Source organism: Macaca fascicularis, chromosome 3 (genome assembly GCF_037993035.2).
Source record: "Macaca fascicularis isolate 582-1 chromosome 3, T2T-MFA8v1.1".
NCBI lineage: Eukaryota > Metazoa > Chordata > Mammalia > Primates > Cercopithecidae > Macaca > Macaca fascicularis.
Window position 1 is genome coordinate 185,925,397 of NC_088377.1, and position 17,340 is coordinate 185,942,736.

At 37.8% G+C, this 17,340-nt stretch overlaps 1 protein-coding gene, 1 non-coding gene and 2 pseudogenes across 2 annotated transcripts; 3 read left to right on the plus strand and 1 right to left on the minus strand.

Annotated features, from left to right (window-relative positions):
- LOC107129339 (olfactory receptor 2A14-like) overlaps positions 1 to 17,340 on the minus strand; it is a 150,483-nt pseudogene that overhangs the window by 72,998 nt on the left and 60,145 nt on the right.
- On the plus strand, positions 3,918 to 6,717 carry LOC102128550 (cTAGE family member 8-like; annotated as a pseudogene).
- Positions 6,937 to 7,039, plus strand: LOC123572596 (U6 spliceosomal RNA). The gene has a single exon (XR_006697161.1). It is a non-coding gene; the product is annotated as a U6 spliceosomal RNA (small nuclear RNA).
- On the plus strand, positions 13,853 to 16,411 carry OR2A7 (olfactory receptor family 2 subfamily A member 7). The gene has a single exon (XM_015448206.4). It carries the CDS (start codon positions 14,354 to 14,356, stop codon positions 15,308 to 15,310), a length of 957 nt encoding a protein of 318 aa, XP_015303692.3. The 5' UTR covers positions 13,853 to 14,353; the 3' UTR covers positions 15,311 to 16,411.

Sequence of the window (17,340 nt, forward strand, 5' to 3'; positions counted from 1 at the left end):
TTGCCATCTTGAAAAAACAAATCTATCAACAATGTTTGATATGAGTTAGCCAATACTCAATTGAAAATAAGAAAAATTTTTATGTGCAAGGATAGTCTCTGAGGTTGAGCACTTTTGTTCAGTGATGAGTCATTTGAATTACCAACATGGTTAATGCTATAGAAATCTATGGAACCCATTTCTTTAAGAAATAGATTCATATCTTAATAAAGAACATCTTTTTTATTGTTTAATTGCCAAAACAACATGTTAGCCTATTACTGTAAGTAACCAGTTCAATCATAGCCATTCACATCATGTAGTACCAAGTGGTATTTTTTCAGAAAAAATGAACATGAGGAAGAAAACTCCTTGACTGGAAAAAAAATTGATACATATAATCATTACAGAGCTGTATATGTATATAACACTAACTGTGAGATGAATGAAGAAAACTCAGATTCACTGTTGAGTAGCTTATAATTTCGAAGTCCTCTGCTAGACATGAAAACTATTTAGTGTTGAACAAAAATAGGATACTATATCTCACAACTCCTATATAAATGTTTCCATTCCTACTTTATTTCTGCTTTCATTTTCACGGCGCATCTACAGTCTCTCTTCCGGCCTCCCATTTGTATTTTACAACATGCATAATTACAGATTTATTCTTTAATTATCTCATTTTCATATGAGTTTTATATCTCTTGAAAGATTTCTTTGAAACTTCTGCTTTTTTTATTTTCCAGAGCAGCAGAGTATTTTTAGGCAATAATATTTTACCTTATTATGCCTTTCAATTATTAAAAGAAAAAGGGAAAGTAGTAAAATAAACAAATGTAGAGAGTCACCAACTTACAGTGGTTTCACTTAAGATTTTCAACTGTACAATAGTGGGAAAGTGATATGTATTCAGTAGAAACCATATTTCAAATACTCATGCAACCATTATCTTTTCATTTTCAGTACAGTATTCAGTAAATTACATAAAATATTCAACAGTTTTCTATAATATAGGCTTTGTGTAAGATTATTCTGCCCAACTGTAGGCTAATGTTAGTGTTCTGAGCATGGTTAAGGTGGGCTAGGATAAGCTATGATGTTTGGTAGGTTAGGTTTATTAAACATATGTTCAAGTCAGGTATAGGGGTGTGTGCCTAAAGACCCAGCTGCTCAGGAAACTGAGGCAGGAGGATTGTTTGAGCTCAAGGAGTTTGAGAATATAGTGCACTACGAGTACACCTGAGAATAGCCACTGCACTCCAGCCTGGGCAACATGACAAGAGTCGATATTTTTTTTAAAAAAGCATCAGCTTACAATATTATCAACTTCTGATGGGTTTATTGGAACATAATCCTATCATAAGTTGAAGAGTATCTTTATATAGTAGAATATAGTAACATACTACAGACTTGTTTCCTCAAAACATAAAGATAAACCACACTAATGATCATCCATGGGAGAGGGACACCCAGGCAGTGTCCTGCAAAATGAGAAATACTTGTAGGCCATACTTCACATTCCTGACTGAGTCTCTTCCCCATGAAATAAAATCATTAAGAAATTTTTAGTAACATTTTAATTATTATATTTTAATTAAAAATTTAGGTATAGAAAGAAGATTGTATAGCTTTACATTAAAAATAAATTATTATGTGACTTGGCTACTTGACACCAACTAGCTTGTGTCAGATTCACCCTCCCACCATAAAAAACTATACAATCTGGACAAAATATAGAAAAAAATTCTTGGCAGGTGCATTAGTCTGTTCTCATGCTGCTAATAAAGACATACCCAAGACTGGGTAATTTATAAAAGAAAGAAGTTTAGTGGACTCACAGTTCCACATGGCTGGGGAGACCTCACAATTATGATGGAAGGCAAAGAAAAAGCAAAGGCACATCTTACATGGCAGACAAGAGAGAGGGCACGTGCAGGGGAGCTCCCCTTTGTAAAACCATCAGATCTCGTGAGACTTATTCACTACCACAAGAACAGCACGGGAAAGACCCGCCCCCATGATTCAATTACCTCTCACCAGGTCCTAAGCATGGTTCAGGTGGGCAGGCTACATGTGGGAATTATAGGAGCCACAATTCAAGATGGGATCTGGGTAGGGTCACAGCCAAACCATATCAGTAGGCACTGAAGAACATTGTTGCAGCAAGTCAGGTATGAGATCTTTAAGAAAGGTGAAGCACATGAGATTTGTACCACATTTGCCAGGATTTTCCAGAAAGGCACCTTCCTGACGTTGGTACAGGAAAATGAGACCCAACCAGGGGTTAGTGGTCTTGGGAACCAAAAGAAGCAATGAATAGAGTTCAAAGCTGCTAAATTGGTTTGGAATTGGGGGTCAATGTACCATATGGGAGAGAGAAAGAACCTAGAAATGGGTGTGTAGATGCCATTTTGGTCCTTCTGTGACTTCTTAGCTATGTGACAGCTGGTTAAGAAGAGAGGAGATGTAGTAGAAAACAACGGCTGGCATACAGAAAGCAGAAGAGATCATCAGGGACTGAAAATTTACTGGAAAGCTACTGGAGTTCAGATCCAGCCAGATGGGGAAATGTTGGTAAACAACTGAGAAACTCACTTGGACTCTAAAAATTATCTTAGGAGAGGTGCAGTATCCTAGGAGTGAGGCATATGTTCTAAGAGGAAAATAAAATATCATTACCATAATACAGCTTAAAACTACATCTTGAGAGCAGCAAGATGATCTACAAGTAATTACAACTTCTGCCCAGATAAAAAAATTCAAAATTCTTGAGTATTTCAATATTATATTAGCCATAAATTCAGCATACTTTAAAAAAAATACCAAATATACAAAAAAGCAAGAAAAGAAGACTGATGAGAAATAAATCAGTTATTAAAAACAAATTCATAGAGAATCCAGATATTGGAGTTAATAGATAGAGCCTCATAATATCTATGATCAATATAAAGGGAAGAAAGAAAAAATGAAAGACAAAACAGGTTGTGTCAGATTTCTTTCTGGCAGCTCTGAAATGCTCACTTTATTTTCACAGAATCTAATTTCCTAAATTATGTTTGATGTTTCAAGCAAAAATCATAGCATTGCCTAGTGTTATTCTAAATGTATGTAAGACTATTATACTACAAATTTGAGAGGGCAAAGAGGCATAATATGACAGAGGGTTGCTATACTTCACTCAAACTGGAATACAGATGACACCCATTTAGTGTGATAATGTATATATAAAGGAATATATACTAAGCTATAAAATGCAACCTAAACAACTATAAAAAAGAAGACACGCTATAAATACTATGAATAACAAAATGGAATTCTAAAACAAATATTCAAATAACCTACAGGAAGTCATCAAAAATAAACAGAGAAACAAGAATTGATACAGAAAAAAAAAAAGTCAGGCTTATGCGCTAAAATATCCATAATTAGACTAATTATGAATGGTCTACCAAGACACAGATAATAGAAGAGTGTATTTAAAAGAATGACTCTTTCGTATATATTTCTTGTATGCTGTGTACAAGAAACTCACTAAATTTACCAATACAGGGCAGGCCAAATTAAAAGGATGAAAAAAGATATATTACACAAACATTAATGCAAGGAAAGCAAGAGTGCCTGTATGTATATCAGATAAAGCAAAGAAAATTACCAGAAACAGACAGATTATATAATGATCAAAGGTTTAATCCATGAAGAAAACGGCGATTTTAAAAGGGTACTCACCAAACAACAGAGCTGCAAAATATGTCATGTGAAAACTGCCAGAACTAAGGCGGGTCAGGATGGGACCTGCGTTGCCTCAGGATGTAAAGTGTAACAAGGGGGCAGGGGGGATGAGGGGACAGCAGCATGGGCCTGTGAGGCTTGTGGGGTGCCCGCGTTCCCAAACCCCCCCGCAGCCGGCTCCGCAGTGGTCCGCTCCGCTTGGTGGCCGCGTGCGGATTCGGATTCCAGACCCCAGGCTGCGTGTTCTCCACCGCTTGTTATGGCCAGTGTTACTGCGGAGACCCCAGAGCAGCCTCGGCGCTATGGAGGAGCCGGGCGCTACCCCTCAGCCCTATCTGGGGCTGGTCCTGGAGGAGCTACGCAGGGTTGTGGCAGCACTGCCTGAAAGTAGGAGACCATATTCGAATCCTTATGGTTTTCCATGGGAACTGGTGGTATGTGCAGCCGTTGTTGGATTTTTTGCTGTTCCCCTTTTTCTGTGGAGAGCTTTTAGATCCGTTAGGAGTCGGCTTTATGTGGGAAGAGAAAAACAACTTGCTGCAACGCTTTCTGGACTAATTGAAGAAAAATGTAAACTACTTGAAAAATTTAGCCTTATTCAAAAAGAGTACGAAGCCTATGAAGCAGAGTCGTCTTTACAGGATGCCAGCTTTGAGAAGGTGGCAGCAGAAGCACGAAGTTTGGAGGCAACTTGTGAAAAGCTGAACAGGTCCAATTCTGAACTTGAGGATGAAATCCTCTGTCTAGAAAAAGAGTTCAAAGAAGAGAAATCTAAACATTCTCAACAAGATGAATTGATGGCAGATATTTCAAAAAAGATACAGGCTCTAGAAGATGAGTCAAAATCCCTGAAATCACAAATAACAGAAGCCAAAATCATCTGCAAGATCTTTAACATGAGTGAAGAACGACGCGAGATAGCAATACAAGATGCTTTGAATGAAAATTCTCAACTTCAGGAAAGCCAGAAGCGGCTTTTGCAAGAAGCTGAAGTATGGAAAGAACAAGTGAGTGAACTTAATAAACAGAAAATAACATTTGAAGACTCCAAAGTACACACAGAACAAGTTCTGAATGATAAAGAAAATCACATCAAGACTCTGACTGGACGCTTGCTAAAGATGAAAGATCGGGCTGCTGTGCTTGGAGAGGACATAACGGATGATGATAACTCGGAATTAGAAGTGAACGGTGAATCGGAAAATGGTGCTTACTTAGATGATCCTCCAACAGGAGCTTTGAAGAAACTGATTCATGCTGCTGAGCTAAATGTTTCTTTGAAAACCTCGGAAGGAGAAAGAAACCACATTATTATTGAGTTATCTGAAGTTGACAAAACAAAGGAAGAGCTTACAGAGCATATTAAAAATCTTCAGACTCAACAAGCATCTTTGCAGTCAGAAAACATGTATTTTGAAAGTGAGAATCAGAAGCTTCAACAGAAACTTAAAATAATGACTGAATTCTATCAAGAAAATGAAATGAAACTCCACAGGAAATTGACAGTAGAGGAAAATTCCCGGATACAGGAAGAAGAGAAACTTTCTAAAGTGCAAAAAAAGATCAGCCATACCACTGAAGGGCTGGAGACCTATGGAAAGCTAGCCAAAGATCTTGAAGAAGAATTGAAGAGAACTATTAATTTTTATCAAAGGCAGGTTATTTCCTACGAGAAAAAAGGACATGATAATTGGTTGGCAGCTCAGACTGCTGAAAGAAACCTCAATGATTTAAGGAAAGAAAATGCTCACAACAGACAAAAATTAACTGAAACAGAGTTTAAATTTGAACTTTTACAAAAAGATCCTTGTGCACCTGATGCTTCAAATACAGCATTTGGCAGAGAGCATTCCCCATGTGGTCCCTCACCATTGGGTCAGCCTTCATCTGAAACGAGAGCTTTTCTCTCTCCTCAAACTGTGTTGGAGGGTCCACTAAGACCCTCACCTGTGCTTCCGGAGGGAGGAGGAAGAGGCCCAAGAGGCCCAGGGAATCCTCTGGACCCTCAGATTACCAATGAAAGAGGAGAACCAGGCTGCGATACGTTAACCGATCCTCACAGGGCTCCTCCTGACACTGGGTCCCTGTCGTCTCCGTGGGAACAGGACCGTAGGATGACGTTTCCTCCACCAGGACAATCACATCCTGATTCAGCTCTTCCTCCACAAAGGGAAGACAGATTTTATTCTAATTCTGATGGACTGTCTGGGCCAGCAGAACTCGGAAGTTCTAATACGCCTTCTTTGGATAAAATGGATGGGTCAATGCTTTCAGAAATGGAATCCAGTAGAAATGATGCCAAAGATGATCCTGGTAATTTAAATGTGCCTGATTCATCTCTCCCTGCTGAAAATAAAGCAACCGGCACCGGCTTTGTTCCTCCACCTCTGGCTCCAATCAGAGGTCCATCGTTTCCTGTGAATACAAGAGGCCCATTCATGAGAAGAGGACCTCCTTTCCCCCCACCTCCTCCAGGAACCATGTTTGGAGCTTCTCGAGGTTACTGTCCACCAAGGGATTTCCCAGGTCCACCACGTGCTCCATTTGCAGCGAGAAACATCTATCCACCGAGGGGTTTTCCTCCTTACCTTCACCCAAGACCTGGATTTTACCCCAACCCCACATTCTGAAGGTAGAAGCGAGTTCCCTTCAGGGTTGATTCTGTCTTCCAAGGAGCCTGCTACTGAACAAGCAGAACCACAGCAAGAAACCTGACAAGATTTTTGCTCTCTTCAAAAGTAATTTAGACTGATCTCATCTTCAGTTTAAGTAACGGCTGTTACTTAAGTGATTATACTTTTCTCAAATTGAAGTTTAAGGAATTATAGTTCTTAGTATAGTAGTTTATAAATAAAGATGATTTAAATAGAAATCTATGAGTAAATCATTTCCATTTTATTATATTCTAGATCGTATAACGTTTAATCGCAGGAACTAATCCACTACTATAGCAACAACAGTGGGAGTTTTATATGTGTAATCTCGCAGGTGGGGAGGCTTTAAATTCTAAAGGCTGTGTCTTCATGCCAAGAACTGTATTCACTGTGGTTGTAGATAAATGAGAAAGTAACTTTATGCTTAATTAAATACATTTTAGTTGATTTTTTTAAAAAAGAAAACTGCCAGAACTGAAAGGAGATATAGACGAATCCACAATTATAGTTAGAAACTTCCTCATGCCTTTTTCAATAATTGACAGAACTAGACAGAAAATCAGCAAGGAGTGTTGGCTTTGGCAGCACTTTCTAAAATTAGAATGATGCAGACAAGATTAACACGGCTCCTGCATATAGATTACACAAAATTTTGCGAGGCGTTACATATTTTTAAAAAGAGGGGAAAAAATCAGCAAGAATATAAAACAACTCAAAATGCCATTAACCAAAAGAATCTATTTGGCATTTACAGAATATGCCACACAACAGCAGAATACACGTATTTTTTCGAGTGCTGACAAAACACATGGCAAGATAGAGCTATCCTAGGCCCTAAAATTCACCACAGCAAATTTAAGAGATAGTAATCATCCAGAGCAGGTGAAAACCAAAAATCATTGTAGGGAATCCAATTGGAAGTCAGCATAAGAAAGATATGAAAATTCCCAAACACTTGGAAATGTAAAAACGCACTTCTAAATAATCTATCGGTCAAAGAAGAAGTCTCAAGGAAAATTTTAAAAATACATTGGACTGGATAAACATGAAACTGTGACATATCAAAGTGCTGAGAAGCCAACTTATAGCAATAAATGCATGCATTAGGAAAGAGGAAAAGTCTCGAGTGAGCAATAGATTTCCACCTCAGGAACCTAGAAAAAGAAGAGCAGAATAAACTGAAAGCAAGTAGAGGGTGGGGATTAATGAAGATAAGAACAGAAAACACTTACATTTAAAAGAGAAAAACAATAGTTAAATCAATGAAACAAAGAGATAGCTCCGTTAAGAGATTAATAAAATTTAGCAAACTCAAGTAGAAATTAAAAGGAAAAGATACAAATTTTAAAAATCATAATGAAACAGGCGATATCACTACAGACACCGTACATCACAAAGGACAATCAAGGAATATTACAAACCACTCCACACACATAAATTAGACAACTTAGACAAAAGAGACAAAATGCAGTGTTCCTGCTGCAACACACTAACTCAACTCACCACGCAGGAATAGACCATTTGAAGAACTCTATAACCATTAAGAAAATAGAATTCATAATTTTAAAACTACCAAAAAAGAAATCTCTAGGTTTAGATGGTTTCATTGGAGAATTCTGACAGGTTTTAAAAAATGTTAACACCAATTCTACACTATCTTTTCCAGAAAACAGTAAAAGAACATTTCCCAATTTATATTTTGAAGCTATTATTGCACTGATACCAAAACCAGGAGAGAGTGTGTGTGTATTTATACATACACACATATATACATATATATATATATATAAAGATGTGTTCAATTTACTTAACAAATAGACTTCTACACTATATTTTTCAAAATTGACCCATGTCCAATAGGGGATTGTTTCCAGAAAAACAAGCCTGATTAAATCTCACAAAGTCAATCAAAATAATCCACCATGTTAACAAACAAAAGAAGGAAAGTTACATTATATCAGCTGATACATAATAAACATTTAACACATTTTGACATCCATTCATGATAAAAGCACTCTATAAAGCGAGAATAGAGGAAACTTTATCCACTTGATAAAAAGCATCTACAAAAACCTAACATTATAGAGTCATGTGTTGTTTAACGATGCGGATACATTCTGAAAAATGTGCATTCAAGTGATTTTGTCATTGTGGGAACGTCCTAGAGTGTACTTACACAGATCTAGATGGGATATATAGTAGCCACTATACACCTAGGCTATATGGAATAGCCCATCACTCCTAGGTGACAAACCTGTACAGCGTATTACTGTACTGAATACTATAGGCTATTATAATACAATTAAGTGTTACATTTATGGTAACAATTTGCTAAAACTCACCAACTATGGTATTTATGTATCTAAGCATATCTAAATACATAAAATGCACAGTAAAAAAATATAACCTGAAAGATTTTTTTAAATGGTACATCTGTATACGGCATTTACCATAAATGGAGCTTACAGGACTGAAAGTTGCCTGGGTGAGTGAGTGAGTGGTGAGTGAATATGAAGCTCTAGGATATTACTGTACGATACTGTAGACTTTATAAACACTGTACACGTAAGTTACACTGAATTCATTAAAACATTTTTCTTTCTTCAACAATAAATTAACCTTAGCTTACTATAACTTTTACTTTATAAACTTTTTAATTTTTAATCATAATTTGATTCTACTTTGTAATAACACCACTTAAAACACAAATATTAGGAAGCTGCACAAAAGGTTTTCTTTTTTTATATCTTTATTCTACAGACATTTTTCTACTTGTGAAACTGTTTATTTTAATTATTTACTTTTTAAAAATTTGTTATTGAAAACTAAGACACACATCAGCCTAAGTCTACCTAGTATCTAGATCATCTATATCAGTCTTCCACCTGCACATCTTGTCCCACTGAAAGGTCTTCACAGGTAAGAGCATGCATGAAGATGTCGTCTCCTATGATAGCAATGCCTTCTTCTGGAATACCTCTTGATGGACTTGCCTGAAACTGTTTAGGAGTTAACATTTTTATAAGTAAAAGGAGTACACTAAAATAATGACAAAGGTCAGGCACAGTGGCTCATACCTGTAATCTCAGTACTTTGGGAGGCTGAGGTAGGCACATCATTTGCAGTCAGGAGTTCAAGAAAAGCCTGACCAAAATAGTGAAACCCCATCTCTACCAAAAACATAAAAAATTGGCCAAGCATGGTGCTGCACACCTGTAATTTCACCTACTTGTGAGGCTGATTTCACCTACTTCAAGAATCACTTGAACCCAGGAGGCAGAGGTTGCAGTGAGCTGAGATTGCAACACTGCACTCCGGCCTGGACAACAGAGCAAGACTCCATCTCCAAAATAAAATAAAATAAAATAACGACAAAAAGTTTAGTAGAATGTTGTAAATGCATAGTAAAATGCATAGTTGTTTGCTTTTATATCACTCTGGGAGTGCAGTAGGATTGTTTACAGCAGCAATCCCACAAACATGTAAGTAATGCATTGTGCTACAACATTATCATGACTAAGACATCACTTGGCAATATGAATTTTACACCCCCATTATAATCTTGTGGGACCACTCTCATATATGCAGTCCATCACTGACCAAAGTGTTATGTAGGACATAGCTATACTAACATCATATTTAGTGGTGAAAAACCGAATGGTTTCTCTCTAAAATCAAGAATAAAGGAACTATATCTGTTTTTATCACCCTTATGCAAAACAGTGCTGGAAGTTACACACTGTGCAATAAGACAAGAAAATAAAGGACATATAGGTCAGGATGGAAAAAAGAGAACAGTCCCTACTTACAACAGACATGACTGTCTACATAGAAATCCAAACAAATCTATTTTAGAAACCTCCTAAAATTAAGAAGTGAGTCCATTAAGGTCACAGAATTTAACATAAACACAATCAAATTAATTCTATTTCTATATACAGATATAACTCATTTTATCGTTCTGCAATTTATTGTGCTTCATAGATACTGCATTTCCATTGGGCTAAAATTTTGTGGCTAACCTGCCTCAAGCAAGTCTATCTGCACCATTTTTCCAACAGCATGTTCTCATTTTGTGTCCTAGGTCAAAATTTTAATGATTTATACAGTATTTAAAACTGGTTTGTTATTATTATGTCTGTTATGATGATGTGATCAGTGATCTTTGATGTTACTATTGTAATTGTTTTAGGGCAGCATGAGCACGTCCACATAAGACAGCAAACTTAACTGATAAATGTTGTGTTTGTTCTGATTGCTCCACCGACTGGTCATTTTCCTCTCTCTCTTCCTCTTCTGGCCCCCCTAGTCCCTGACACACAACAAAATTGAAACTAAGCCAATTAAACACTGTACAATGTCCTCTAAATGTTCAAGTGAAAGTCATTAAATGAAACCTAGAAATTATTAAGCTTAGTGAGAAAGGCATGTCAAGCAAGTATAAATCCAGAGTTGTCCAGCTTGAGCTGAAGTGCTATTAGACCTACCAAGTCATAAGACTGAATGGTCACAGCAACCATCTATTTTATAATGGATGCAATATGTTTTAGGGCAAGAAAAAATGCAAAAGACAAAAGTAGGCTGAATGAACAGTTGGTACAGATCCCTATGTCACTGATGCCTCTCTCTCAGCTTACATATACAGTCTCCTAGGTCCTTCCAACCAGCTGATAACTTTGTAAACAAGCCAGGCCTAATACAAGGACACTTAGGCTAGCTATATTGGCACAATTTGTCAACCACTCAGATGCGGGACCTCAAATGTAATCCATGAGGGTAAACCTACTCTGATAAGTGGAATACATAGATTCATCCCCATCCATAGAAAGGTTCAGAAAACAGGAGCTGGCCCTGTGATTTTACAGAGCTTTATCCTTCCCATAAGGGCAGGATCAGACATTGTCAAAAAAAGAAAAAAAGGAAAATTTTGAAAAGTAAATTTTGCTCAATCCTTATGCCTTATCCATTCTTCTTCTAGACAGGTCAATGAGCCCCAGAGATTATGTAAAACGAATCTCCAACATCTACAGATTGGTGCTCAAAAATAAAGGGTCTGAGTTTCTATCTAAAAAGATCTAATGATTAAAACCCTGGAATTCAAGTTTATTCTCTCACCAGCTTCTGAGTATTTAGGAAAGCAGACTACACTAAAAGAAATGACTGCAGGAATTCATGTCTAGATTTTATTTTACTGCCAAACAAACCTAGGCATGGATCTTTGCATCTCTCAAGTGCTTTCTGAATGTTTGGGGAAGGAATAGCATAAATATTGGTGAAACTCTAAGAAATTCACATATTGTGGTAGCTGTCATAGCCACGTGGTCCCAGCATATTACTTTAGATAACATATGTATCCTTTCAGTTACAAAGACATTTTCTGTTCTTGCCTTAATCTCAATCTCTTTATCACTGTGGCTTCCTCAGAGACAGAGTGAGACAGAGGCTCAGTTCTCTGCCCCTAGAAGAATAACAGTGGTCGGGTTCTTCATGTCTCTATGGAAATCATGCTGGTGCAAGTGAAGCCTTTATTTTCTCATGTGTTACACAAAGCTCTCATGACAATTGGAAGGTACTCTGCGGAGGTGATGATTAATAAAACCTTCCCTTCTCAAAAGCACTTGAAGAGGCAGGAGCCTTCCTTGGCAGTTCTCAGATGGGCAGCAAAGTTCCCAGCACCATCAGTAAACTCAGCCACATTGTAGAAATGGTTGCCTTTTCTGTATGAAGATTATCTACGTTCTTACACAGCAATCATCTCTAGACACCTGGATTTCCTAACTGCCTTTGTGAGTTCTGGTCAAATATAATTTAATGTCGTTTTCATTGTTTGTTTGCTTTTACCGTCACACTTTAATATCATGCAAAAGTACATTTCTACTCTCTTAGTGCTCAAATTTTGCTCACCAACAGTTTTAGATAATAGGATACTATGAGTAAAATATGTTAATAGATATCAGCATATTATCCAGCAGTATATTCATACATTAAAGCAACCAATATGTTCACGGTATTTTGACTGGTAGCTTTTTTTAAAGTTGAAGAAATACCTGTGTGCAAGTGACTCTGGTAAATGTTTCACATTAACAAAAAAGACCAGCACTTTCTTTCTTTAAAAATTGTTTTTTCGTATAATTACTATTTCTTCAATTTTTTGAAAGAGATGAGGTCTCTATGTTTCCCAGGCTGATTTCGACCTTCTGGGTTCCAGCGAACCTCCTGCCTCAGCCTCCCAAAGTGCTTAGATTACAGGCATGAGCCACCAAGCATAGCCCAGCAATTTATTTTTAAAAAGGCTTAAAGTGTCACATACAGAAGCTCATCAGGTTAACAAGTGTACAGATGCTTGTTTACTTATTATACATAATCTTATGAGGCCGCACAATCTGAGCAATGATTAGGAGCTCAAAGTTTAGATCCAATCTCAGGATAACATGAAATAAATGAGAAGAAATCAATAAATAACTGCAAATTATTTTATTTTCTTCAGCATAAGCATGACACTTATCCTTGGAATGGTGGTAGGAAAAGTCCAATGCAAATGAAATACTTTTTAGTTGGTTTTGCAGGATTAAATTTATAATCTTATGGACACTTAAATGGAGGATTATTGTTCATCCTTGCTATCTCCAAGACGATATAATTTTACATTAAAAATGAGAATAAAATTTAAGCAAAAATGACAATAGCATGCTTATGCTAACATTTTCATTGTGGGATCAAGGAGGCCTCAGTTCAATCAGAGAATTCAGAGACTGTTTCTGCAGCATTCCTCATAAATTCATCTAACTATTGCCTATCGCCTGCATAGACAATGCTTAAAACTATGTATGCCAGAGGGTTTATCAATAGTAAGCCCAAATCCAACAAAACTTAGTGATTCTGTTTTCGTGTTTAGATAATGACACAGTGCAAATCTATTCAGTCATTCACATAAAAGCTCATCTAAATATTGTGGAAAACTAAATAACAAAAAATTAGATTCTGGGCTAAAAAATAAGTCTTAACACTTGGATATGAAAAGATTTTGTGAGATATTTGCTGTGGAGGTGATGATCAGTGCAAGAGTGGAAAGTGTAAGAGGTGAATGACCACTGGTGTATTTGGCTGACGGTTGTCTAACCTTAGTACAGCCTGCCCTTAATTAAACCTTCCAATTTAAGATTAAACCTAATGCGGTTTGAAGACTTTGACATGTGTATCAATCAGTGTTCATTGTTTCTGAAACACAGTAGAGAAAAACTGAATAATAGGACCAAGGAAAAGAAGAATTTATTTGAAGGATATGAGATAGTTCACTAGATCCAACAAAAACTGTGTATTAGATTAACATGTGATATTCATCCCTGAGAGGACTGAGCCATTTAAAAAAAAAAAAAAAGAACAAAAGAATATATTAATATGTGACATGTTTATTTTGAAATTTTAGCCTTTATTAAAAAGTTAACATAATAAAAAAGAAACCTATGTATGTGTGTGCGTGCATTTGTTTTTCTTTTTTTTTTTTTTGGAGCCGGAGTCTCACTCTGTCGCCCAGGCTGGAGTGCAGTGGTGCGATCTTGGCTCACTGCAAGCCCCCCCTCCCGGGATAAAGCAATTCTCCTGCCTCAGCCTCCCGAGTAGCTGGGACTACAGGTGCAACCGCTGCGCCCAGCTAATTTTTTGTATTTTTAGTAGAAATGGGGCATCACCGTCTTGTCAATGGTGGTCTTGAATTCCTGAGCTCAGGCAATACGCCTGCCTGGGCCTCCCAAAGTGCTGGGATTACAGGTGTGAGCCACCGCACCCGGCCTGCATATATTTTTTAAACATTTCTATTAGCATTACCAAATGGTCTTTAAGCATTCATTTAAAAACACAAAAACTCACTGCAGCTGCCTGTGAACCCTTTTCTAATTCACCAAAGAGTGCCAAACAAGTTAAAATGAATCTGTTTTTAAACACTTCTCTTAAACCATGAGCATTAACTTGATTTCCTCTGTCGTAGGGATATGGGACACAATCTAACATCCATCACAGAGTTCCTCCTGCTGGGATTTCCCGTTGGCCCAAGGATTCAGATGCTCCTGTTTGGGCTCTTCTCCCCATTCTATGTCTTCACCCTGCTGGGGAACGGGACCATCCTGGGGCTCATCTCACTGGACTCCAGACTGCACACCCCCATGTACTTCTTCCTCTCACACCTGGCGGTCGTCGACATCGCCTACGCCTGCAACACAGTGCCCCAGATGCTGGTGAACCTGCTGCATCCAGCCAAGCCCATCTCCTTTGCAGGCTGCATGACCCAGACCTTTCTCTTTTCCACTTTTGCTGTCACAGAATGTCTCCTCCTGGTGGTTATGTCCTATGATCGGTACGTGGCCATCTGCCACCCCCTCCGATATTTGGCCATCATGACCTGGAGAGTCTGTATCACCCTAGCGGCAACTTCCTGGGCCCCTGGAGTTGTTTTATCCTTGATTCATCTTGTGTTACTTCTACCTTTACCCTTCTGTAGGCCCCAGAAAATTAATCACTTTTTTTGTGAAATCTTGGCTGTTCTCAAACTTGCCTGTGCCGATACCCACATCAATGAGAACATGGTCTTGGCCGGAGCAATTTCTGGGCTGGTGGGACCCTTGTCCACTATTGTAGTTTCATATATGTGCATCCTCTGTGCTATCCTTCAGATCCAATCGAGGGAAGGTCAGAGGAAAGCCTTCTCCACCTGCTTCTCCCACCTCTGTGTAGTTGGACTCTTTTATGGCACAGCCATTATCATGTATGTTGGACCCAGATATGGGAACCCCAAGGAGCAGAAGAAATATCTCCTGCTGTTTCACAGCCTCTTCAATCCCATGCTCAATCCCCTTATCTATAGTCTTAGGAACTCAGAAGTGAAGAATACTTTGAAGAGACTGCTGGAAGTAGAAAGGGCTTTATGGAGAGGATTATGGCATTGTGATTGACAGTGATCTAGGAAGTTAGTTACATCGTTGGGCAGTTCTTAACCCAACTCTGTACTGGTGTGACCTCTGCCCTCAGTGGACATGAGAATTATGTGAGACATTTATTTAAAACAGAGCTATCTCCTGCCCTATCTTTAAATGACTGATTCAGCAGATGTGGGATGAATTCTAGAAATGTATCTCTTCAGGTCATGCTGCAGCTTCTCCACACCGGGACAATACCCCTTACAATATCCTCATTAGCTTTTGATCCAGTCCCATAGCTCCCAGAATGTTTTCCTCAAAACACTGGTCCCTTCAGAGAACTTTAAAAGTAAGTTCTGTGGTCAAAGAAGTTTGAGACTTACTTCCCATCAGATGCCTCTGTCTAGGGATCACAATTCATATTAGCACAGTGAACGCTGTAAAAACTTCTCTAGGAAAGAATAATTCTATTCCAGCTTTAAGTCAGTGTTTTCTAAACTTATGTGAGCACATAAAATTTCCTTTGTAATACTTAGTAAGAGTTTCCTGGAACAGGAGATCCTGATATTAACTGACTCATTGTGAATACTTCCTTCAGCCCCCTTCTAAGGCAGAACAATATTTTTTTCCTTGCAAAGTGAACCTCTAAAGAGATGTAGGTCTGAGCATTATGCCTCGATCAGTCTGTAAAAATCTGGGCTCTGTTTGGATACAGACCGTGAGGGACCCTGTCTCTATTGTTCAACGGTGGATCATCTAAAGAAAATAAATCGAACCCTGTCCATCACGGATCAGCATTCCTAGTATAGAAGCTTCAGGAGGTGACCTCATTCAACCTCACAATCTTCTACGTTTGAAATTTTTAAAAAATATAATTCAGTATACATCTTCCTGTATTTGCCACTGAATGAAATCAATCTAATTTTTCTAACTCAGGGTTTTCAAGATAAACCCAAATTTCTCAAAAAAGAAAAATGTAGAAAGATTTCAAAATCCACCACCTACACACTTAAAAGTCGTAGCAGCTTCCTATGCCATGGGAAACATGTCATTTTGAGATGATGTTTTTTTCTAGGTTTAAGTTTGGTCTTAAACATTTATATTTAATTTCTTATTGTCTTAGTTCGATGAATTTACTTTTATATCGTAAAATAGATTTTTACACAATAAGTGAGTGTCATATCATGTTAGATATAAAACTATGTCCCAAAACTATTTTATACTGTTTTTTTTTTTGTTTGCTTGTTTGGTTGGTTTTGTTTGGTTTTGTTTGAGACGGAGTCTTGCTCTATCGCCCAGGCTGGAGTGCAGTGGTACGATCTCGGCTCACTGCAACCTCTGTCTCCCAGGTTCAAGCAATTCTCCTGCATCAGCCTCCTGAGTAGCTGGGACTACAGGGGCGTGAAACCATGCATAGCTAATTTTTGTATTTTTAATAGAGACAGGGTTTCACCATGTTGGCCAGGCTGGTCTCGAACTCCTGACCTCAGCTGATTCACCCGCCTCGGCCTCCCAAAATGCTAGGATTACAGACATGAGCCATCCTGTCTGGCCTATTTTATACTTTTTATACTATTTATATAGTATAAAAATAGTTTAAAAACTATACTATGGCATACTTTTCATAAAATAGGTTAAAAGTAGACTATAGTATAATTTTTATACTATATACCATATTATATTTTTATAACTGTTGTTTCCATTTGCTACTAACTTTTTCTTTTGTATGTGAGTTTCCTGATTTCTATATTTTCTGCAGGTCACCTGCAACATAAAAAGAAAAAGAAAAGTTGTAATAATGATGGGTGGCCTACTGTGCAACAAGATTTCCATATAGTATTTTTGGTGTCCTTACATGTATGTTTCTTCTCGCGGTGGATGTGTAGTCAGAGCACAGATGGGCATACTCTCAAACCTTAATAACTGTGCCAGATTGTCCTCTGAGTTTATTCTAAACCTTAGGAAGTCAGAGACCACACTATGGAACTAACTTCTTTCTAAATTGCATGACTGACTGATAGGAGATTTCCAAATAACATTTTGACTGCCTCACATCCAGGAAAAGA